General features: G+C 32.1%; 1 protein-coding gene across 1 annotated transcript; it reads right to left on the reverse strand.

Moving 5' to 3' along the window:
• Positions 1–2,020: 2,020 nt before the first annotated feature.
• On the reverse strand, positions 2,021–24,297 carry LOC127726397 (tetranectin-like). Its single transcript, XM_052233798.1, has 8 exons — positions 24,237–24,297; positions 17,813–17,930; positions 12,473–12,691; positions 9,218–9,327; positions 8,189–8,276; positions 3,638–3,745; positions 2,771–2,901; positions 2,021–2,139 (listed from the first exon to the last, which is right to left on the reverse strand). Exons 1-8 carry the CDS (start codon positions 24,252–24,254, stop codon positions 2,128–2,130), a joined length of 804 nt encoding a protein of 267 aa, XP_052089758.1. The 5' UTR covers positions 24,255–24,297; the 3' UTR covers positions 2,021–2,127.
• Positions 24,298–24,675: the final 378 nt, after the last annotated feature.

Genomic DNA, 24,675 nt, shown 5'->3' on the forward strand with positions numbered 1-24,675 from the left:
GTTATAACAAATTCAGGGAATGAGACACTATCCTATTAAAACAAACCACAAGAGATATTAGTGGTTAGAGTTTATTTTACATCTTTAGAATGACCAAAGAAGCTTAAAATTAGCAAACAGAGACAGAAGATGTCAAGGGGCAATACAAAAATGACAAGGTCGTGTAACACAGTGGAAAAATAATAACAAAAGAAAAGAAAATAACACCTCACATAGCACTACACCGACATTGACCTTGAGCAACACGAACCTACAAAAGATCAGATAGAACTTGTGAACAATTTCAAAACTGTCTAATTTCAGACTTGAGGTTCACTCCCCGGCAGCAGAGAGTAAAGATAAGAATGTTGCAGTACTCCGGTAGTCTATAAAACAAAAAATAAAAGTTTACAGTTCAGCAGAGAATTTTAATATACTCAAGATACAAATTGTTTTTAATCAGAGTCGGTGATATTAAGTAAAAAAAACAAAAAACAAAAACAAAGCGAAAAAAAAAAAATTACAGATTCAGATTCAGATTCATATTCAATATTTTATGGCATCAACAAGAGATTTCGACAACACTAATAATGTACGTTCATTCAGGAAATTCATGCAAAGGTTACATAAGTGATCCTTAATTCTAGGTCAATCAAAAAATAAAAGTTATTATTAAATTATAACAGATATAATTACATGGAATAATTTAGATAGAATAAAGATGCGAAGTTCTCACAAAAAGATGTTTAAGTATCATGCGGGTAGGAGTAGCAATCGGTCCACTACATGACTGTGTTGTCATATTCTGAAAAAAAGTAATCACTTTAAGTTGTTCCTGTCTTCCAGGGTGTCTTATTTTCAAACAGAAAGAATTGGGAGTCCTGCATTCAGAACATATTATTACGACTCTTGTATGCTGCATTGTTAGGGAAATTTGATCAATATCTTCGTTCTTTTTATAACGGGATCCTGTTCAAAAAGAAAAAAATGCTGTCAGATACTGAATGTAAATATATATAAACTACAAGTAACCTACATGTACCCTATATTTTTCTGCCAGGAGACAGAATACAATTATATATATTTTTTTTATTTGGCTTAAAATGGTGACATAAGATTTAAGGGAACAACTATTTAACTCTCAGAGAGGGCTGTTGGTTTTTTTAACTTTATATTGTTTTGATTTGCAACTTTGACAAAAAGAAAATTCTAATTGAGAGTTTTTTTCTAATGAAATATTGTATGCGACATGTTGTCAGGAGGATAGTTATTCCTGAGGAACATTATTTTCTGATGTTTCAATAGATGTAAGTAGAAGAAATATATGAAACTAAATAAATTTTTAGCAGACACATTAGATCAAGGCTCTGTTTATTTGTATGACCAAAATAACATGGCTGCCAGCTATGATTCTGCCTTTTTTTTATAGTTACATCAAAGTGGGTGAAATATTTAAAAATTCAACATGTATAGACAGAGCCTGTATGTCTTAGGAAAGTAATTCATGTAATAAGTACAACCATTCTCTGAAGATGAGCAAGTATTAAAACCAGACACTAGTACCTGAGTACAGGGATCTGTTTATTCCAAATTTTCGTAACGTCCATGTTGACCCAGCTTTCCCCTTTTTAATGACTGGAATAAAACGTTAATCGTCACAATATTTTCACTTAAGAACTGCTACAAACTGAATAAGAGAAAGTAAATGATATGAGAAATTGAAATATATACTTGCATTATGCTGTTTTGAAATGCTTGAGGTAAAATAACAATCGTAAGTCAGTTGCGATCTTCTCTGTTAGTGTTACAAAATGGCGATAATCTCTTCTCGATAAAGGCACGCGGGGCCGCCCGATTTAACTTGGTTTTCTCTGACCACTGTTGAAGTTGCCAATTTTTGTGTATATATGTCTGTGGCTCTATTTTATGTTATCTGCTTAGTGTTCTGTGTACTTATGCTTGTCTTTTATATAATTTGTTTTGTGTGGTATTGTTAGTTTATCTTCTATTAACAATTTGGATGCCTATTTGATATTTCCTTTCTGTTTTTATTTTTAGAAAAGATAAGTCAACTTTTTACAATTTTATTGTATCAAGTATCAACAATATTCTTCCCATGAAGTTCTACGATGGCAGCATACATACTCTCTATGAACATGTCTGAAAAACATAACACGATAAAGTAAAAGAAACACGTGAATAAATATAGAGTTTGAATGCCCATTATGTATCTTCCGCTTTTCATTTTCCGTACATTTCGAATCTTTTCTTCTTTTAATAAATCTAACCATATTATGAACGTTTGTGACGTGAAATCAGCAATTTACATGATATGGAAAAGGAACTTAGAGTATAATTTTAAATTAAGACTCTTTTTTATCAGTTTTAAAAAGAAATTGGTATCCTTAAGCAAAATAGGACTTAGCTTATTCCTGAAAATAGTAAGTAATCAAATATAAGTGACGACATTAGACAATGACGACATTAGGCAATGACGACATGTTTGCACAAAGCAGTTGATATACCACTAAACTTGACATTGACAGTATTACTTGCAGTCGGATTACAAAAACAAAGTTATTACAATTGAAGTTAAATATTTTTCCAAATATAAAACAATTTCTTTTATTTTCGAAATGCGTTTTTTATTGCATAAAATGCCAGGCGATGGTTACCGGTCTTTGATCAGTCCTGGATTCTTTTTGATGTATGAGCTTTAATTATATAGTAATATTTTTTTTTAAGAAATAGAATATTTCTTTATAATAGCTAAATGAATAATAAGACTTACTGGTGGAATTTCGCAAACGTAAATGTATCTGTTTCCACAATTTAAGTCCTCCCATCGATATTGCGGATTAGCCGTGTTCGGAAATTGTATTGTCACACAGTCATCAGTATTTGCAGTTGTTGACTGGACGGCTAAATAATTAACAGAAGATTTATTTCGCATTTCGTCTTAAATAACACAAGAGTTACAAAAACAATATAGTAGACATTCTTGTAAAACCCTCCTACCAGAACAATAAACCACCTTCAAAGTATAGTTTCCCCACTTTTATGGAAGATATTTCTGCTGTTAATTATATATTCTAATTAATAACTTGTTCCTTAACTTTATCTCAGACGCACTGTGTATTCAATTGTTTTTTTCCACAATGGATGGAAGTATTTGTCTTTGGTAAATCTATTTAAATCTAACAGGCCATATCAAGGCCTGCTAATTTTGACCCTGATGATGAAATCATTCCAGTAGTCCTTTGCTTTGCTGTGTTCAGATGTAGTATCTTTGATACGGCATATTTCTCTAAATTTACTGATGATTAATTTTTTACAATTGTGTTGAAGGCAGTTCCTTGTTAGTCTCTTTTAATCTAAACCTTTTGTATAGACACCTATACATTGTTGGATACCATAACTTGACTTATAGATTACTTTTGTGTTTGTTGTGTTGTTTGATTGCTGTCTCATTGTATATATCCCACATATCTTTTTTTATTTCTTATTTTCCCGAACTTTCGAGTTTGGTCCTTTTTAAATTGTATTGTGTCAGAATAACAGTAAAAGTCAATTACACCAAAAAATTGTTGAAATACCAAATAACTTATCTGTATTGTGTATATATTTTTGCTTAATTATCTAAAAATGTTAAATTTACCTGTTCCAAATGGGGGAGCATTCAATGAAAATCCACTATTTTCAACGATAAATGAAAACACGCCTTCCGTTGCAATATCATTTGCACCGGTCCACACATTTGAATTGCCTGCAAGAAAAATTGAATTTAAATGATAGAAAATCAGTAAATTAAACTAAAAAGTATAAACAAAAATATCAATATCCAAGGTAAATGAAAAAAGGGAAGTCCATCAAACCTGACAAAATCAAATGCTCGACTATACCAACCAACGAAACAAATGGAAACAACTGTCATATTCTAGACTTTGTACAGGCATTCCCCCTAAATCAAGGTCAATAAATCCTGTCGAAGTCTCAAGGAACGAAACATGGACTTTGTACAGGCATTCCCCGTAAATCAAGGTAAATAAATCCTGTCGAAGTCTCAGGGAACGAAACATGGACTTTGTACAGGCATTCCCCCTAAATCAAGGTAAATAAATCATGTCGAAGTCTCAAGGAACGAAACATGGACTTTGTACAGGCATTCCCCCCAAATCAAGGTCAATAAATCCTGTCGAAGTCTCAAGGAACGAAACATGGACTTTGTACAGGCATTCCCCCCAAATGAAGGTCAATAAATCCTGTCGAAGTCTCAAGGAACGAAACATGGACTTTGTACAGGCATTCCCCCCAAATCAAGGTAAATAAATCATGTCGAAGTCTCAAGGAACGAAACATGGACTTTGTACAGGCATTCCCCCCAAATCAAGGTAAATAAATCATGTTGAGGTCTCAAGGAACGAAACATGGACTTTGTACAGGCATTCCCCCTAAATCAAGGTAAATAAATCATGTCGAAGTCTCAAGGAATGAAACATGGACTTTGTACAGGCATTCCCCCTAAATCAAGGTAAATAAATCATGTCGAAGTCTCAAGGAACGAAACATGGAGTTGGAACTGCTCTTTAGCCTTATGTAGCGTAACCGTATGAGTGGACGGAGTAAAACTATGTTTGCAAGTATATAATTTGGTTAGGTAATATGGAAAATATTGACCTATACATTGACAGAGTGTGATTTTGCTTGTGTTTGTTGCGGACGTAGATGTTTGATGGGATCCTTCACTGGGGTTCTGAAAACAATCCAAGAGAAACTTGAAACATAGATGTTTGTTAATTGGAAACAAATCAGTAAGTCATTTATGCAAGTACAATACAAAGGCTGTAAATTAAAATCATGGATTAATAAAAACTATCAATGACAATCTTGAAAATACACATTTGTAAGTCAAAAGTACATGGAAATAGCAGCATCGTTAATTGGTGAAACTCAATCAATCAACATTATGACGTAGTAACTACTACTGAATAAAGCGACAAATTGAAATTCATAAACAAAAGTGTATACTTATGCGTACCAAATAATATATAAGTTTTCTATTTAACTGGATGGTATTCAAAAATACGAAACAGATCTACTTTAATTTTCGGCATGTCAAATCCATTTTCTTTGACATGCATTATTTGTATTGCCATTAATTCTTCAATAAAGATATCTTAATAGTATTATTGTCCATAATTGCGATTGATTTAAAAGAAAAACATATAAAAAGGATTCTTTTCATATTTAAACTTATTCATATTCCTCAATATAAAGGTATAATAAAAACAAAAACTATCTACAACAAACAAACAAAAGACACACCTTCCAAAATTGATTATATTAAAATGAAGGGTAGATAATATAGATCCTGAATTTAAGTACATATACAACAAATAAGGGAGGGACTAGGTCCTTTATTAAGTTTCGGATAAGCGTAGACCTTCATTCTATAATTTGTAAAGTCGTTAAAATGCTATCTATAGATAGGCTTAGAAATCATAATTTTTATACAAATGAACATATATTCCTAATAAAAGGAGGATTACTAATGACCTATATACAAAAATATATAACGCATATTATTTACAACTATGGTTAACCCTTTTTTCTTTGTCTAAAGACTTCTTTCTAATCTTCTGCAATAACATAAATTAATCAGAACTTTGAATTACTTATGGATTTCTGTAAGTTTTATTTATACAAAACTTTATGAGCATCATATTATTTTCCTTTTCCTAGATACCCTGATCTTTATTTAAAACGTTATCAATTTCTTTGAAGTAGATAAAAAAGAATTTCACAATAAAAGAAAATAAAATGCAATTTCACTCACCTGAAAACAATCCCAGAGAAAGTTAAAATATGGATGTTTTTTAATTGGAAACAAGTCAGTAAGTGATTCAAAGGAATAGAATTTCAGTTTCCTCTAGGATTATTTTCTGTTTAACCAATCAGATTGCTAGACCCTTCGAAAAAAAGGGGAGACTTGTCATTTCTAAAATAAGGGCGGTCCTAAAATAGGGTGCTCTGGTCAAAAGTGCTAACTGAAATTACCTACATTTCAGGTCGATAACAATAGCAGCTTAATTAAATATCTGTCTACAAGTTTGTATCTGCCAAAGCTAAATAGAGTAGAATCAAATGTGTTGATCTCATGACAAAGACTTACTGATAAAATTCTAGAAAAAGTAACAAAATAAGTCGGTAGGAAATCTAAAATCAAGATTTAAAGTAAATACAATAAGAACTTAGTTCCGTCCTAAAACGCTTCAAAATGTTTATTTAAAACCTCTTATATAAGCGATAAAGAAATCTTTATCTTGAGCCGTAAATTGGAAAGTTTTATGTAAATGAAGAAATAAATAACAATTCATTTTAATCATGAATTGTTGAAACTATCTTTTATCTAATTAACGAATTTATGTTAGTATTTGAGTGTAGTGACTGAGAATTAAATTTGAATGAAAAAAACACCATCTCACTTATCGTAAATCTCCTTCTTTTCAGAATCGTAATTAGAAGATGTTAACAATACAAGACACGCGAATGAAAGAAAGGTTTCAATATACACTGTATATTCGGTGTAAAATACAACGTACCGAATTTGGAGCGTTTGATGCAGATTTCTAGTTTTCATGTATTACTTCTATCGTCTTGGGGTGAGATTTTGGTGTTTCAAATTAGTAAGGGTCTCCTGCTGTGCATGCATCACCAGCCACGCGAATCCAAACATCCAGTAAAAATGTTGAAATCAGAAGTAGGACACAATAGATTAAAAGATATTAGAGGACGTTCCTGGTATCTATAAATCTAAGACTGCGAAAACATGTCGCCATTAGTTGAGACATATCGTATCAGTCAACCAACTCGTGATGGTGAACGTAAAACTTATGTAATGTTGATTTCAGTTGGTCTTCCTCATAACACAATAGATAAAGGTTGACGCAGAGGGCGCTTCGGATGCACCAAAATCATCGGTTGTTTCTGTTTTACCTAACACTTGGCCGATATCACTGCGGGTTGACATCTAGCGATGTTATCAGCTCGAGAGTTCCGCACAGAAAAGATTAATAACATACCTTTCTTATATTTGCTCCATTTATATTTTGAAATTATTATGAGACTCATCCGATTAATACAAACTCAATCGGGCAAAGTTGATCCTACGTAAAATTGGTTTTTCGGTATAGGTTCTTTTTTATCCTTATGCTTCTACAGTAATCAATACCACGTATAAATACATCCCTGAACTTTCATCATTCTAAAGAAGAAAAACGCTTTGGACGCACCAAATACTTCTATAAAATGAGTGCAGAAGGGTTGAGACATGGAACAGAATATTGAGACTGATTCCGGACGAGGTCTATCAAAAAATGGTCTGCGGTAAGATTTAGTCTCTGCAGAGTAAACTATTTACTTATTTCATGTAAGAAACATTAGATATGTGGTTTTATGGACAAAGTTTTCATTTCTAAAATCTCAATTCGTGTATTTAGTCCAAAACATTGTATAAACAATAGACTTGTTTAATTTTGTTAAGCATAAAGCTTCCATGATGTTATTGTAACAAAGCAAATGCAGGCCCAATATTGGCAGGAATTGTTCGAATTTACAGCTTAATACAGGAATCAGTTTTATCTTTTCATGTATTTCCAGCCTAGATATTGTTTAATGGAGTTCCATTGCGTAAATTCAACAATTGAGTTTAGAAATCATTTCAATATTATTTTATAAGTATCTTACATACTTGTATTTTGGAACTACAAACAATTGTCATACAAGTGGGAGGTTTAACTAGCTATAAATCCAGGATTGATTCACCATTTCTTCGGAAATTGCCTGTACCAAGTCATGAATATGACCGTTGTTTTCCATTGGTTAAATTGGTTAATAAAGTCTAACGTTTGCTTTGTCATTTTTTATGGACTTCCTTTTTTTTTTTTAATTTACCCTGGAGCTCGGTATTGTTTGTAAATACTTTCTTATGATGATAAATAAAGGAAAAAGATCACATAACTTCCTCTTGCTGCTACATTACCTTTGAACCTTGTTCAGTTTTCGAATTTCGAATTTCTTTGGTAAGAGATGGCTGCTAATGACAAAGTAAAAAAAAAGTAAAAAGGGTGCATTGATAAAAATAATCGGTCTGTATTTCCTTTTAAATAACTTCAATAAAAAAAGAATTAATAATACACTCTCAACTTACCTATACTTAATTTACTTCTAACCGCATCGGCTTCAGCTGCACTGTTTGGTATCCATAGGTAGGCACCTGGTGTCTGGAGACAATTTGCCTGAAATTTAGTAGGATGACATAAATACCATTTCTACTGAGTAAGTACTTGTCGTTGTCAACGTGTATGCTTAGCCATACTTTTTCGAATTCCAGCACATAATATAAATATTTTTTTTAATTTATTTTGTATAGATTCCTGTTTAATCGACATATATCAACATATCAGACTACCATTCGGTGCATTTACAATGTCAAAGACTTTTCAGTTATTTGGTACTATTGAAGGTTTTGAGAGAAAAGATATTCCATGAATTATGAATGTTATTGATGAATCAGATCAAATCATGTCTAATTGTTTTTTCGAATATACAAATTAAAAACCTTTATATTTCCCAATGTTGACAGCCCTTGAAACAATAGTACTACATAAATCTAATATAGAAAAAAAGACAAACGACATTATCATGAAAACCGCACATAAAATGTGAATTAAGAAACAACTTATATGATAGGGATTGAAATGTGTCATTCTTCGAATTCAAAATCGGGTATATAAACTCATCATAGATACCAGGATTACAATGTTGTGCGCGCATTACGTCTACAAAAGACTCATCAGTGACGCTCAGATAAGAAAAAAGATCAAAAAATAAAATTCGAAGTTGAAGAGCATTGAGGACCACACATTCCGAAGGGTTTTGTCAAATACAGCTCAGGTTATATAATCCTGGAGTAGAAAATCCTTAGTATTTCGAAAAATGCAAAGTTTTGTAATACAGTCTTCAATCAAACTTCTAAATTACTGGTAACGTATAACAATACTTAAGTAAGATTTTAGGAATTCCGTAATTTAAGCTGACAAATACCTAAAACATGTCTTTATTGTTATGTTATATTCTTCTCACATATCAATTCAATGTATAGCACGGTTTTTGATTCCTGTTTGTTTTTGAGGTTACCTGATCGTCCTTGCAAATAGTGATTAATTAGCATACTCACCAGAGCTTCCAGCCAAATTACCGAACTACCACTACCAAGGTAACAATTAGGACTAATCGTTGTGTCGGCTAACCGCATGTACATTGCAGGGCATTGCAAAACACATGTTGCTATTTATATAAAAAACGCATTTGTTTAAAACTTTAAACAATTGCAATTAAAATGATGACAGAAAACACTATTACGGAATGAATGAACATCGTCAAATTTTGCAGAACGTTATTAAGACAAAAAAAAAGTAGCCAAAATGAATGCAAATTTTATATAGAAATATAGAAGATATATTCATTGCTTCCGACGCACCAAAAAAGTTATTTTCACGCAATATGATGTAGCATGGATATGTTTAGTTTACAAATCAGTTGATATTTAAACATAAAAAAACGAAACGATCACAAAGGAAGAAAAAGTAAGATAACAAGAAAACTGAAACGAAAAAAGATGAAAAGAAAACGAAAAACGAAGAGAAGAAAAGAGAACAACAGAGAGGCAAGAAAGAAAAAGAAAGGAATATACATACATTGCAAGAATATATAAAATTTATTTGTAAAAGAATTGCAAGTACGATGTACGATTATTACAAACATTTACTCTTGTTTCGTAACAATTAGAATCGACTGAATGCAGAAGACCTTAGTTTTAATGTTCTGTTTAAATTTTTCAGTTTGACTCAACAGATTTGTGTTGGTTTTGCGTTGAAACAATCGTGTTAATAATTATTATGCAGAACATTTTTGAGAGTACATTATATCCAAGCATATGTGTTTCTTTATTGTGAATTACAGTTGTTAGTCCCGTGTGTATCACCAAACCAGTAGCCAGTACAGTTCGGTACTAGCTTAAAAATATGGATATTATTTGTAAGAAGCGCAAATGCTCATGTACAGTACTTCGGTACTTACATGAAAATAAGGATGATGTTTTATAAAACTATCGGTTATAAAACGTGTCCAACGGATTTATCTACCTCATGCAAAACTCTCATTGTCCTGTTGTGACTAATGACATTGTTTATCGAAATCAGCATTTGTGCAGTAAAATTAAAACTTCTTAATGTTAAAGCTTTATTGCATTGTATGAAGCTGGGCTCAACAATACAATTTCTTTCGATAACAATCATTGGTAGGTCATGATTAAATCAATGAAAATAATAAATTATTTTGCTGAAATGCTTCTAAAGTTTGTATTCCTGAATCAACATAAAATCCCTTCAAGTATTATTGCATTTGATGACCAGAAAATTGTTCATCAAATAATATTAACTCTGTATAATGTCTAAAGTGCTTTAAAAAAAACGGAAAAAAGAAAAGAACAAAAATAATGTTGATAATAAAATTGCCAATCATCATTGGAAATAAATAGGCTCCATATGATTCAGTAAACAATATTATCAACCCTTTACACCACAATATTCACAATTTCATTCAATCGTGCGTCGTCTATTGATCTTTTTTCAGTGGTTCATGGAATGGATGGAATTTTAAATATAAATGAAGCCATTAGCTTTTAGAAGATGTTATAAAATCTATATTCTATTTTTTATCAATTATTTATTTTAATTATCCCCTTTTCTTCTAAAACTCGCTGTCTTGTGCAAGCTCGTAAGAGTGTAGGACGTCGCAGTTCTATTCCCACTTTTAAACTAGCTTTTTTTAGAGGTACCCGCTTTTATGACATTCACAATCTCCGAATAGGAAGTTAATATTACAGTTTAAATAATAATTTTGTATTTTATGCACATATATATTTTTTAAACCTATTTAGCTAATTTTTTTTATCTTTCGAAAGTTAATCTGGAGGGCCTATAATATTTCTTTTTAATTTTTGTAATTTCATCTTAAGAAAAATTAAACGTATATTCAAATATTGGTTGAATTTCTAAGCAGCAATTGTTTTGAGGATCATCTCTTTAACAATAAAAACGAATGATCAGTCCTTGGGGATTTCAAACAATCAAATTGTTGACACGTCAAGTTTTGCCTCCATGAAAAATGCCACAACATTGGTAATGCATGTATAACATCATGTATTTGTACATATTGATGTAAGAACTATTACTGAATTTATAATTGACAGTATAATTACAAGATCGTTGAGAGAATTGTAGTGGGAAGAGGTTACCACCAGATTCAATTAAACAGTATTATCACTTGATAATGAGTCAGGTGTTGAAAAATTTACTAAATCTAACATATTTTGTTAGACGCTATACTTATATAGTGTGGTCAAAGATGTATGTAGAAAGTAAAATAACAAAAATAACTCCAAGGAAAATTCAAAACGGAAAGTCCCTTATTAAATGGCAAACTCAAAAGCTCAAACACATCAAACGAATGGAAAACAACTGTCATATTCCTGACTTGGTACAGGCATTTGCTTATGTAGAAAATGGTGGATTAAACCAGGTTATATAGCTAGCGTAACCTCTCACTTGTATGACAGTCGCATAAATTCCATTATATTGACAACGATGTGTGAACAAAACAAACAGACATAATAGGTTAAAATGTCAATAATAGGGGTACAGCAGACAACATTTTGTTATAATCTCAATCACTATATACAAAACATAATTATATCATTATACTCTGCTTGACTAACGGAACGGTTACATAATAGTGTTAATAATGTTGACAGAGAAAAACCTTCACTATGTATCAAAAGTGGACTGTGTACTTCAATTTTGTATATATGTAAGAGTCAAATGTATTTCCGGTCTCAATTCCTTATCCCTTATTATTTTTCCTTGTCCAACCCCTTTATGTACATAGTTCAACACATATTAACTTTTAGTTTGGCTTATGTCTATTTAATTCGAATATGAAGTTGTATTGATGTCTTTGACAAGAAAAATATTTCCTAGACGACGTTTTAAGAATTATTACGTCAACACACAGGTCAGTGCATACCTTTTTGAAAAGTCAAATATTTCAGGAAAGAAAGGACAAAGATTTGTGACGTCTATGACGCAATATAGAATAGGACACAGGTCTGAGAAAAGGACACAGATTTGAGGTTGGACATACATTTGAGGCTTACATATAATGTATTTATATAAAATAAGCAGATGTGGTACGATTGCCAATGAGACATCTATTCACAATAAACGATGTACATAGCTGTATGTCATTTCACGGCCTTCAGCGATGTAAACTTATTTTAGAGGCTATCTATTCATTTTATATTGCTCAAGGAGTTTTTCTGGCTAAACAACAATGAACAGGTAAAATTAAGTGTGGTTAACTATATACTTACTAGTGGATGCGAGTGTCGTTGTTACGGATGGACCCGGTGCAGCTGGTGCTGGCGCAGCCGGTGCTGGCACCGCCGGTGCTGGCGCTGCTGTTGCAGCAGGTGCCGTTGCCGCAAGTATTAACGGTGCAAGTAGTAAAAAAGGGAAAAGAGCTGCAAGAGCTGATAAATCAGGCCCTGTATTACCTACTATACCAGTCTCTGCACCAGCTCCTAGAGTACCTTAGGAAAATAAAACATAATCATGATTTTATGTTATGTAATGTGTGCTGAGGACATTTAGATGGTATTGAAAATAAACAAAATCAAATCATGATCAGTTTATTCAGATAGATGCGGTTCTGTTTAGTAAAACTTGTTTGTTTTAATAAAAATAAGTATGTGTTAGATAACGTGATATCACAAGTGTATGTGAGACGGTTGCAAAACTATTAACTTGACATTTCTCACTTTCATCCGTTCGAAAATTTTACGGACACCATCACGAGTTGGTTGAGTTGCTAGATTGTTGTGGAATATCTGTTTCAAAAGTGACGATGGATATCTTCCGATTGTCGTAACTACAATCCTGTCCTTTTTTTTCCAAAAGTGTGACCTACCGAATTAGACTGATCACAGAGTGTGTACTACCATGAGCAGCACGACGGAAGTCATATGTGGAGCAGGATCTACTTACGCTTCCGGAGCACCTGATATCAACCCCGATTTTTGGTGGGGTCCGTGTTGCTCAGTCTTTAGTTGTCTATGTTGTGTTTTGTATACTGTTGTTAGTCTTTATATCTTTTTCGTTTTTTGCCATGGCGTTGTTAGTTTATTTTCATTTGAATTTTAATTTCCTGATAATAAGCAGGAGTCATTTGGATATTTAATGTCAGGAAGTAAATGTAAACATAAGATCAAACTTTGAAATGATAACTCGTCAGACATTAAAAGGAGGATAAAGTGCTTTAAATCGAAATTTATATATTCTACAAATATAACTCCTTTTACTCTATTTTGCAAGATCATTCTTAAGAAATATGGAGTATAAATTCGTGAACTGCAGAAGAGAAAACACATTTATATATACAAAATATTCATACTTACAAAATTTTTACATTTACATAATTGTATATTTCATATCTAGCAATTGAATTCATACACGAAATAAATGGGTTATGTTACGATGAAAAATAGTTTCAACTTCAAAGGCACTTTTCGTTTCTATGTGCATGAAACATGAAAGTGAGTCAAGGCGTACATAATCTATATGTTTGAAGTTGATCGTTTGTAATGAGGTTAGGTGTGTGACATTGTGTCATATTAATAGACTACAGGTTTTATATATGGCATAACCATCTGGTGGCAATGATTAAGATAACAATTTTTAATTGTGTCCAGATAGATGCATTTATTGCAAATATATTTTGTTTTGGTTTTACAAAGAAATTATTACATGTGAGCAGTAGCTAACAATGTCATTTAACACCAACAAAATAAACTGAATGAAACAAACAAGGCAGATTTCTCTTAAACATTACTGGCAAACCTTCACAAATCAACTAAATGTTATACCAATTTCAGGATCAGGAATCGATTCAATTAAAGTCTTTAATGCTTCTAAGATCACTGGCAATGGTGTAAGATAAATGCGTAAAGACTTATTCTAACCACAAAACGCCAATTTTAAACATTTTCTTATTGCCTTAAAAGGCAAATTCCGAAGAATCCGATGCGACATGTGCGATATGCTTTTCATGAAATCAAATATAAGACAATACCTATAATATTCCAATTGTAAAACTAAACAATAACAATCATTATGGAACAAGACAATTTTTTGATAAAAATATGAAGATGTAGACAATATATCCGTTCCACATTTGCTTTATACATTTCACTAGAAGCGTTAACAACGTCATGATCCTATTCAACGATATCTTAAACTTGTCTACTAATAAGGAGACTTCAAACGCATCTACTGTATGAAATTCGAAAACACGGCATAGTCAGTGTGAAATCGTGTATCTATAATCATATTTTTTTATCAGTTCATATGTTTTGATTGAAAATATAAATTATAGGGAATGTGCGTTATAAGTAAAGAAGAGACGAAAGATACCAAAGGGACATTCAAACTCATAAGTCGAAAATAAACTAACAACGCCAAATCAAAAAAGAAAAGACCAAAAGCCAAACAACATTACACCCAATCCAACACAGAAAACCAAAGACTGAGCAACACGAACCCCACCAAAAGTCGGTGATGATCTCAGGTGCTCTGAGACAGTAACCACACACCACGATATATAGATAACACACAGTTTGTTGTCAAAAAAATAACATTTTGTCAGAAAACAAAATATGCTCAAATTCAGCATGAGCTTAAACTAGATAAACAATAAAAATGATATTATTCAAGCTTTGTCGTTGACACCTAATTACCCGAATGACAATTCATAAGATATGAGGAAAGACTACCGCTATTTAGGTTCCCGACAGAGAAAACACAAAATCATATGGCGGCATTCAATTGATTTTCTTTTATCTCTTTCTTCTCTTGTGAATCCCAGTTAGTTGATTTTTTCAAGGTAATTACAGAACATACAAAAAATGGTAAGAGCTTATCAATTTTATTCAATAAAAATGATACAACAAGCCCCAAACCACCCCTGTAAAAAACAAATAATAAAAACTACAAAAAAATAAACTACAAAAAAAGCAGAGACATTTGGCAAATTGCTCGAAATGATTAAAGCTGGCTAAACATACTGATATTTAACCATGCCGTCCTTCACTCTAATATCGATGTACATAGCTCAGTGTAGATTTCATGAAAAAAACAACAATAATATATAGTTATAATCTTAGCATTTATCATTAAATCATGTATGCAAAAAAAAGGAAAGAGTAAAAGGATATTTTCTATTCTTATAACCTTTATAAGTATTAACTTAACCAGTTTAAAACATGGGTGTGTATAATGTTATGGAAGTTAGACCCACACGTAATTGTCAAAGAAGTATTAAGAAAAATACCAAACTCAAAGTTATATTCAAAAAGTGGGAAGTCCAGACAACGTGGTAGAATCAAACGCTCGACTAAATCAACCAACGGAACGAAAGAAAAACAACTGTCATATTACTAACTTGGTACAAGCTTTTTCCGAAGAAAAAATGGAATTAAGGTTTCACCTGGTTTGATAGCTAGCTAAACCTCTCACGTACAGTACAGTTGTTTATAGTTCCGTCACATTGACAAAATTGGGTGAACAAACCAAACAGACATAATTGGTAAACTTGACAATAATTGGGATCTAGCAGGTAAAACTGTGTAAACAAACACCGAATTACAACTCCATGCATTAATTACTTCACGATGTCAAAAAGGTAACCGTATAGCTTCCGACAAAAACATATCGGAGTTATCACTGCACGATACACATGTTTATTAATCACTATGTATTTCAAACACAAACTATTAAAATATATATATTTGAACATAAAACTATCGTTCGTCAGCACGTGACAAGATTGGTACATGTATAACAAAAAGGTTTTAATACAAGCAGCATCTGGCATTTATCGGAATATATCTTATGGTAAATAGTTTTTGTGTGGAATCTTTAATAGGGTAAATTTTGGAACAACAGCTGAAGTAAGGTTGGTATTAATTTCCGGTGAAAACACGGAAAATGAAGGAAACGGAAAAGCTGTATAAAACGATTAATCGCTGTTTTTTTTTTAGAACTGTATTTGATCTAAAAAGGATATTTTGGATTAGATTCTTATCATTATGTAGATTGTAATACGATTAATGCTTATACAGAAAAAATAACCGCTTACAACTGATATAACAAAAACATTATACTCTTCTAGTCACGAAGAATGTATTATCATATATATATTTATTTATTTCAATTTTTCTTACACAGGTGGAGAGAAGATGTTTAGAAACTTATAATTATTGTAATTTCAAAAGGTTTTAAAATATCAAAACATAAAATAGTCTCCATTTGTATTTTCCCTGGCAAATGGGAATTGATGTCCTAGCAGGAGACCTTTAGCATACGTCCCTGTGATGCTTAAATAAAGGCAACAGTAGTATACCGCTGTTCGAAATTCATAAATCGATTGAGAAAAAAACAAATCCGGGTTACAAACTAAAACTGAGGGAAACACATCAAATATAAGAGGAGAACTACGACACAACAGAAACACAACATTAAAATGTAACACACACAGAAACGAACTATAATATAACAATGGCCATTTTCCTGACTTGGTACAGGACATTTTAAGAAAAAAATGGTGGGTTGAACCTTGTTTTGTAGCTAGCCAAACCTCCCGCTTTTATGGCAATATTAAATATAACATTAAAATGACAACATTACATGACAGGACTACAATACAAATAAATGGGAGAACATATAGGACAGAGAAACATACCAATAATAGCTAACAAAAGGTACCAGGTTTAAAATTTAAAACGCAAGACGCGCGTTTCGTCCATATAAAGTTATTATACATCAGGTGTTATATAAGGAAATGTGTTAACATTTAAAAAACAAGAATTCTGTGAGTATTGCATGGCAATACATAGTCCCCTACCGGTTAAAAATTCATTGTATTGGAACAAAATGCTAACTTGATCTATAACTTGTCATGGTGTGAACTATTTAACAAATATCAAGTTAATATCTTCAAGCAGGACGAAAAAAAATGTGGAAAATTGATTATTTGGGTGAATTTTCTAAGTCCAAGGACCATAACTCTGCACAAAATCATTAGACCGGAACAAAATTCGAAATTGATCTGTGACTTGTCATGATAAAACTATATGACAATCATCAAATCAATATCTTCAAGCATGACACAAAAAAAAGCGGAAAACTGATTATTTGAGTGAATTTTCTAAGTTCAAGGACCATAACTCTGCACAAAATCGTCATATCGAAACAAAATTCGAACTTGATCTGTAACTTATCATGATTAAACAATGCACTAAATATAATATCAATATCTTTAGGCAAGAAGAAAAAAGAAGTGTGGAAAACGAATTTGCCGGACTGACGGATGCACAGATAGACAGACAGACAGACGGAGTGCAAACCGAACGTCCCCTTCGACTTCGTCGGTAGGGGACTAAAAAGAATATATTTTATGCGTGAAAGGCATGGAAGTTGCCTTATTTTTTTCAGCAAATTGAGTAAACAGTCTTTGATCGGACTTTTATAATCTTCAATAAAGACGTGGATAAAACATCATACTATCGCAATGTAGTGGATAATAATATTTATCAATATTCATATGAATGTGTAATATTCAATGTTCATAATCATGTATTAATTCAACATTTAATTACCTCCATCTCCAAGGCCTTCAATAACAAAAAATTGTTCCGGCGTGTCTGTTCCCGGTATGAACTGTGATAAACATGGACTTTGAGATAGGAATACGACAATCAAAACTATCAGACATAGCTGTAAAAAATATATGTGAATATAATGATTAGAAGTCAAATGCATTGTTGAGTCAGACATATTTTGTTCCTATTTATTTTTATGATTAGCGAGACTCGATCGTGTCAATTCAACACTTTATTAGCGAGACTCGATCGTGTCAATTCAACACTTTATTACCACATCATTTAACAGTCAAACTTTGATTAGTCGTCGAATTAAAAATCTGATATCATTCATTGCAAATGCATCATACACTTCATTTATCAACCAACCGCCTTCATTAGATTTTTATTTCCGATCACTGCCTTCTAGCATTATTTATCAGCTGGTAATTATTGTAAAGCCCTTATATTGAAATTATTGAATAAACATACAATAGAAATATGTTTTTTTGTTTTTGTTTTTAAGTATAACTTTAAAACCATTTCAGTTAACTTTGGATCCATTGTTATTCTAATTAATTCATTCAGGCCTATGTTTGTTCTTGAACATTGGTATATCCACATAAACACGCGTTACAGGCAACAAGAATAATCAACGAATATTATAACTAATTTAAAATAAATATAAAGAACACATTGATAAAATAGGCAATATTCTTTTAACTAAGGGCATTAGTCACACATCTATATTTATAACGTATCAAGTAAAATGGGAGAGGTATGTTCAAAACCATATAACATTGAGTATTTGAAACGTTTTCAACATATGTTCAGACCGTATAGTGTGAGTGTGATTAGGTAAGTTGTTGTTTATGGACAGTAGATGCAGGTGCTTCAGGATATTTGCTATATTCAAATGAAACAGTCACAATTGGAAAGCTGAAATTTCCTTTTTTGCCTAAGAATTAAGTAAGTTAACCGAACCGTTTTGTCGATTTATGTATATAGATATCAGTCAAGATATAAAGCAGATTCACAATATTCATGGTACATGTATCTTTTATTTCAGTAATTCGATTATATAGATATGTTTAATAAAATCAACAACATTTGAAGAATTAAGTTAAAGGAGATTATCTTTATAGCGGAACCTTATTTAAAAGTATAATGCTTATTGTCCATCTTTCTGTAGATACTTTATAATATGCTTTTAGTAAAACACAACGCTGATTTGCTTGAAATACTTTATTTCAGATACAAATATTCTACATTAATGCTAATCATACATAATATGTATGACATTTTTATTGAATTTAAAAAAAAATCCGTTTTGTAGATGGGAACTAAACAAATTCGGGATCTCTACGTTTTAGCCAACAATTGTGTGGGTGAAGAGTGAAAGGAAACCGACGCTTGTTGACAATGGTCGGAAACTGTCATAATGACATTCTGTTGAAAAATTTGTATCGGAAATGCATGAATTTGGACAGCAGAGGTTTTATGATAAATGTGTACTAAGGATAATTGGGTTTCCTACACAATAGACATGTTCACCATAAGCCGATACCGAAACCGAAACCGAAACCAAAAATAGTAGTGAGGTAAATGGTAAATGTTTATAATGTTTAATTAACCTAACCCTTTTACTTCATTATATTGTTTGAAATTTTAATACACTAGATAAAGTAATACTTCAATTCAATAATTTACATGAATCTATCAAAAAAGCAAAGTTTAATTCAACGAGTATTAAATACACTAATGCAAGTAATATACAATTAAGATGTGGATACAATAAAATTGAGAATGGAAATGGGAAATATGTCAAAGAGACAACAACCTGACCAAAGAGCAGATAACAGCCGAAGGCCACCAATGGGTCTTCAACGCAGCGAGAAACTCCCGCACCCGGAAGTGGTCCTCAGCTGGCCCCTAAATAAAATTGTGTACTGGTTCAGTGAAAATGGACGTCACACTTAACTCCAAAACATATAAAGAAACTAAAATTAAAAAAACATACAAGAATAACAAAGGCCAGAGGCTCCTGACTTGGGACAGGCGCAAAAATGCAGCGGGGTTAAACAGGTTTTGTGAGATCTCAACCCTCCCCTATACCGTTAGCCAATGTAGAATAAAGAAACACATAGCAATTCGCACAGTAAAACCCAGTTTAAAAGAAGTCCGATGTCAGAATAGGTAACAACAGAAACTAAGCAAAATGACAATGATACATAAATGAACAAAGGACTACTAGCAGTTACTGACATGCCAGCTCCAGACCTCAATTAAACTGATTGAAAGATTATGTCTTCGTCATATGAAAATCAGGTACAATCCCTCCTGTTAGGGGTTTAGTATCATACCATCATAAAATATATGAGAAGAACATAACCCGTATCATGCCAATAACTGGTTTTAGAATAAATGTGTTTATTTCCGATGCAAAAACCCTATGAGTGAATCAATATTAATACCAAAATATGTAATCCTTAATGATCTGACAACAGTATCGTAACTATATCCCTTCCGAATAAGTCTGTTTAAAGGTCTGGTTAGCTTTTGAGGTGAATGCCGTCATTTTTGTGCTTTATTTATTTATGATGTACATTAATCATGAAGCAAGTTTCGTCGAAGGGAAAGAACTGTACATAGTTCTACAATATGTGCAACATCGTTCCGACTATATATATAAAGAGAACCTTTAATTTACAAAAACCAAAACAAATTCTTATAAAGGCAAACATTTTTATATCAGTATAATTGTGTGACTACTGTTAATCTGTATCAGAAGAGGAGGATCCAAAAAGCTTGTGTGCTTTCGGCAAAATTACTTTCAATAGTTTGTTATACATTTTTATGTTTTCTCTCTCCATTTCCTTTTCTTTTCTTTTTCTGGAAGCACGTTTGATTGTCCCTCTTGATGTGCTAGATTGTATTTATGTTTCATCATCATCCTCCATCCCCTTTTCTTTTCTTTTTCTGGAAGCACTGTTGGTTGTCCCTTTTGAGGTGCCAGGTTTAGGAATAGATGACCTTTCTGGTTCATCTTCATCCTCAACTATTAGGCAAATTATTTCATAGTTTCAATTGTTATCAAGAAAATAAAAACTGACTTTAACACAGTCAGGGACATATGGACATATTATTTACTGTAGCCTTTTATATTTTTCAAGGTGTTGCTAATGAGCTAATTGTTTTTGAGTGTGTGTGTGTGTGTCCATTTATCAGGGACATCAGACTGCACTTGGTTATCTGGGGTTTTGGCAGTTTCTTTCTGCTTTTTTTCTCCTGTAGAATTCAGTGTTTTGTTACTGATCAATTGCTGCATCCCACATACAGCTGTCACTTCCATGCTTAAATAAAAAGAAGTGTATAGTTGTTATTCCGAACATGTAAGAATAGTTGTTATGTTGGTTTAAATATAGACAACAGTAGTAAACCGATTTTCAATAGGAATTTTACGATTAAGAGAATAAAATATCACTATCAAGGATACTAGAAGGCTCATATTTCGGTACGCCAGACGCTAGTTTCTGTTTTGTTTTATGTGGGTACTGTCGTGCCATTGAATGTATATGCTATAATGTGTGTTTTAAAATTGATATTTTTTTTTAAATTGCAAACATTTTTTGTATCATTTACTTTATCATTTCCAAAGCAGAAAAATGTAATACGATACCTTATTTCGTAATCCTGAATATTCTTCTTCTTGGCGAGCATAAGGAAAATTTGGTCTCTGACTCTTGATTTTAACTTGTTTTTAGGAGCTGTTGAGTAGAATTCAGCTGCTCTTGTACTAAGTTGAGATTTTTTTTTTCAATTATTTCATCCACAATCATGTTATAATCACCTAGATGAATCTGATAGCATCTCAAAATCATCAAAAGCTCAGTCCTCTCACACTTTACATTCTGCCGAGAACTTATCAAAATAATTAATTATGTGATAACTGAATATAAAATTAAATTACTATCTGTTTTATCAGAATTTATTAACAAAAATTATTTGAATACAGTAACGGAAATTAAAACATCTGCGATATTCATAGCCAGTTGCCCTTGGTTCAAAAATTAGGACATTTACTTGTGCCACGTACATTTTTGAGTTTAATACTCAATCGTTATATTTTTATTACTGGTGTGATTTTACAATTGCCACTGTATTTCCAGAATGAAAAAGAATAAACTAAACAAAAAAGAGATTAGCAAGATTGACATAGTAAAAATGAAATCATCAACATTACGAAAATATTAAGATTATTTTCAGTAAGAATTAATTAATAATTGATAATCAATTGACACATATAGACAAAAGTTACCTTTAGAAGCTAATGCTTTATCCTTCGAAGTCATTTTGAACGATTTGCTTCCGTTATTTAATTCGTGTTGAAATATAAATTCAACCTGGCGCACTCGATATAAAACTTTGTTGAAAGGTCTGCTTGACTGTTCATATCCAAACAAGGACTGTTTGATTCCGTAACAAGTGTCGGATATATTCCATTAAATGTTATTAAAGCTATATCGAAAATATCTAAAATGTGATATGCAGTAATGCTTATATTTATTTTATATAATATATTCGATTTTCAAAATAATATTGAGACAAAGAAAACAATATATATTGGTTTTATTTGGGTTTCAGAGGAAAAGAATGTTTTATTTGATGCTGTTAGCCCCACCAACGAGAAGAACAAAAACGCATTCCAAAAAGAAAATGAGAAAAGGTCTTACATTAATTTCGTTACTACCACAGGTTTTTTTTAAACAAAAAAACAATGCAAATGGAAATGCAGAGACTAATGATGTTATTTTCAATAGTTTCCCAATTTATTGGATGTAGAAAAGACTTTCGAGCCCGATTACTACCTGATGAAAGTTTATACCCATATCAAGGAAATGATATTTACCAGCAATGTATAAGACATGAATTCAACTTCTTCGGAATTACCGGTGAAACAGTAGATAGTTTTAATGAAGTATATTTGATACTCATGAGAGCGCTCAGCAGAATAAGACAGAGGAGTAAAGAAGCGGTACTTATAAGCTGGCGAAATAAACTTTTAATGGTTTTGATTTAGTTAAGATGTTACCCTACATTTGAACAAATGGCTTTGATGTTTGATGTTAGCAAAACTTTAGTTCATAAAGCTATCAATGAAATGTGGCCAATTCGTCATCAAGCTTTCAGATCAATGATAACATGGCCTTCAGCTGAAGAATGGGAATCTATGAAATGTGATTGGTCAGAATTGGAAGAAGCAGTTGGATCTATTGATGGCACCTCACATAGAATATATCGCCCAACTGAAAACCAGGCATTGTTTTAAAGTGGACATCGTCATATACACTGTATTCATACGCAAGGCATAATAGACACAGGAAAGAAAATAAGATACATCAAATCTGGTTTCCTAGGTCATAACAATGACGCGATACCTTACAGATTGATGGATGCGATCGGTCCACACGAGACATTACCGTTTCCTCGTGATTGTTACTTACTTGGCGATACCATATATCCATCTAAACATCCTATTGCAACACCATATACTGTAAGGCAGCTACGCAATCAAAATGCAATAATCCGCGATCAACGCAAATTTGTCAATAAAAAGATTCGTGCAAGAAGAGTTTATGTAGAACATTCCATAAGACGAATGAAAATTTATAAAATAATAGGTTCTCTTTATATCGGTATCGGCTTATGGTGAACATGTCAAGTAGTGGTATTTACTTGAAGAAAGAGAATTTGTGGTTGTCATTGTCAAACGGCACCTTACCACATATGCAACAATTACCAATTACCTCTTCGTTCCTCCTACCTTTCGGATTAAAATGCAATAAGTTCAAGCAAAACATTTTTTAGAGTTATAAAAGAAACAAAAAGTAAAATAACAAAAAACCCGAACTCCAAGGAAATATGGAAAGATAATCAAATCCCATTTTTAATAAATTTCAAGTTGCAATATCAGCGAAAATTACTTGTAAGGTATAAATTATCGTATCGAACATTTTACTTACACAACAATGGATTGGTTGGCCGCTACGCCACAGATAAACACATATAAACACAGATAAATTGTACTAACCGTAGCAACAATCTCGTTTGCGATGCAATACATTACGAGTTATTACAAGATATGTTTTATTACCTATGAACGAAACGATGAGCGCCTTTCAAAAGAATTGTGATCCATCCAGAGCACCTCAGGTCAATGGCTTTCGGTTGTTAATTAGAGGCCACAAAAACAGTGTTGTTAATACAAATTAAATCATATGGTTGAATCCCTCTATGCTTAGAATTTATTTGGGTCTTAATTTTGAAAATATCTGAACAAATATGTTAAATGATTTACTGAACAACCATAAACGTAAATATGATAAATATGCACAATAATTACGGAAAAGACTATATACATAATAGTGCAATGAAATCTTACCTGGTAATTTTGAGCCATCCTGCTCTCTCTGTTGCGCTCTTTGAAATTGATGTTCACATGTAGTATTTATAAGGTTAAACGAATTTTCAACCAAGCGGCATATGTCTCTATTAACCAATCGTTTGCTGTTAAAAAAATTACATCCTGTTATTAATTGATGAATTTCAATTTGTTTGTAGAAATGCATGTCTCAAGGCCAATATGGTCAGGCATAACGGTGTATTAGTTGTTCCGGTTAAAGGCGATATTTGTATATGAAATAATTATAAAAGTCGGAAGTAAATGACTGGAATATGTAAAGCATTTAATTTACCTTACCTTGATAAAAAGAACTTTAATAGTATACCTGTTATATAAAGTGTATGTGTACCATGTAAAAATAAGAATATGTGATATGATTGTCAATAGGACAACTATCATTCAGTGACGAAATGACGTT

Source organism: Mytilus californianus, unplaced genomic scaffold (genome assembly GCF_021869535.1).
Source record: "Mytilus californianus isolate M0D057914Y unplaced genomic scaffold, xbMytCali1.0.p SCAF_17, whole genome shotgun sequence".
NCBI lineage: Eukaryota > Metazoa > Mollusca > Bivalvia > Mytilida > Mytilidae > Mytilus > Mytilus californianus.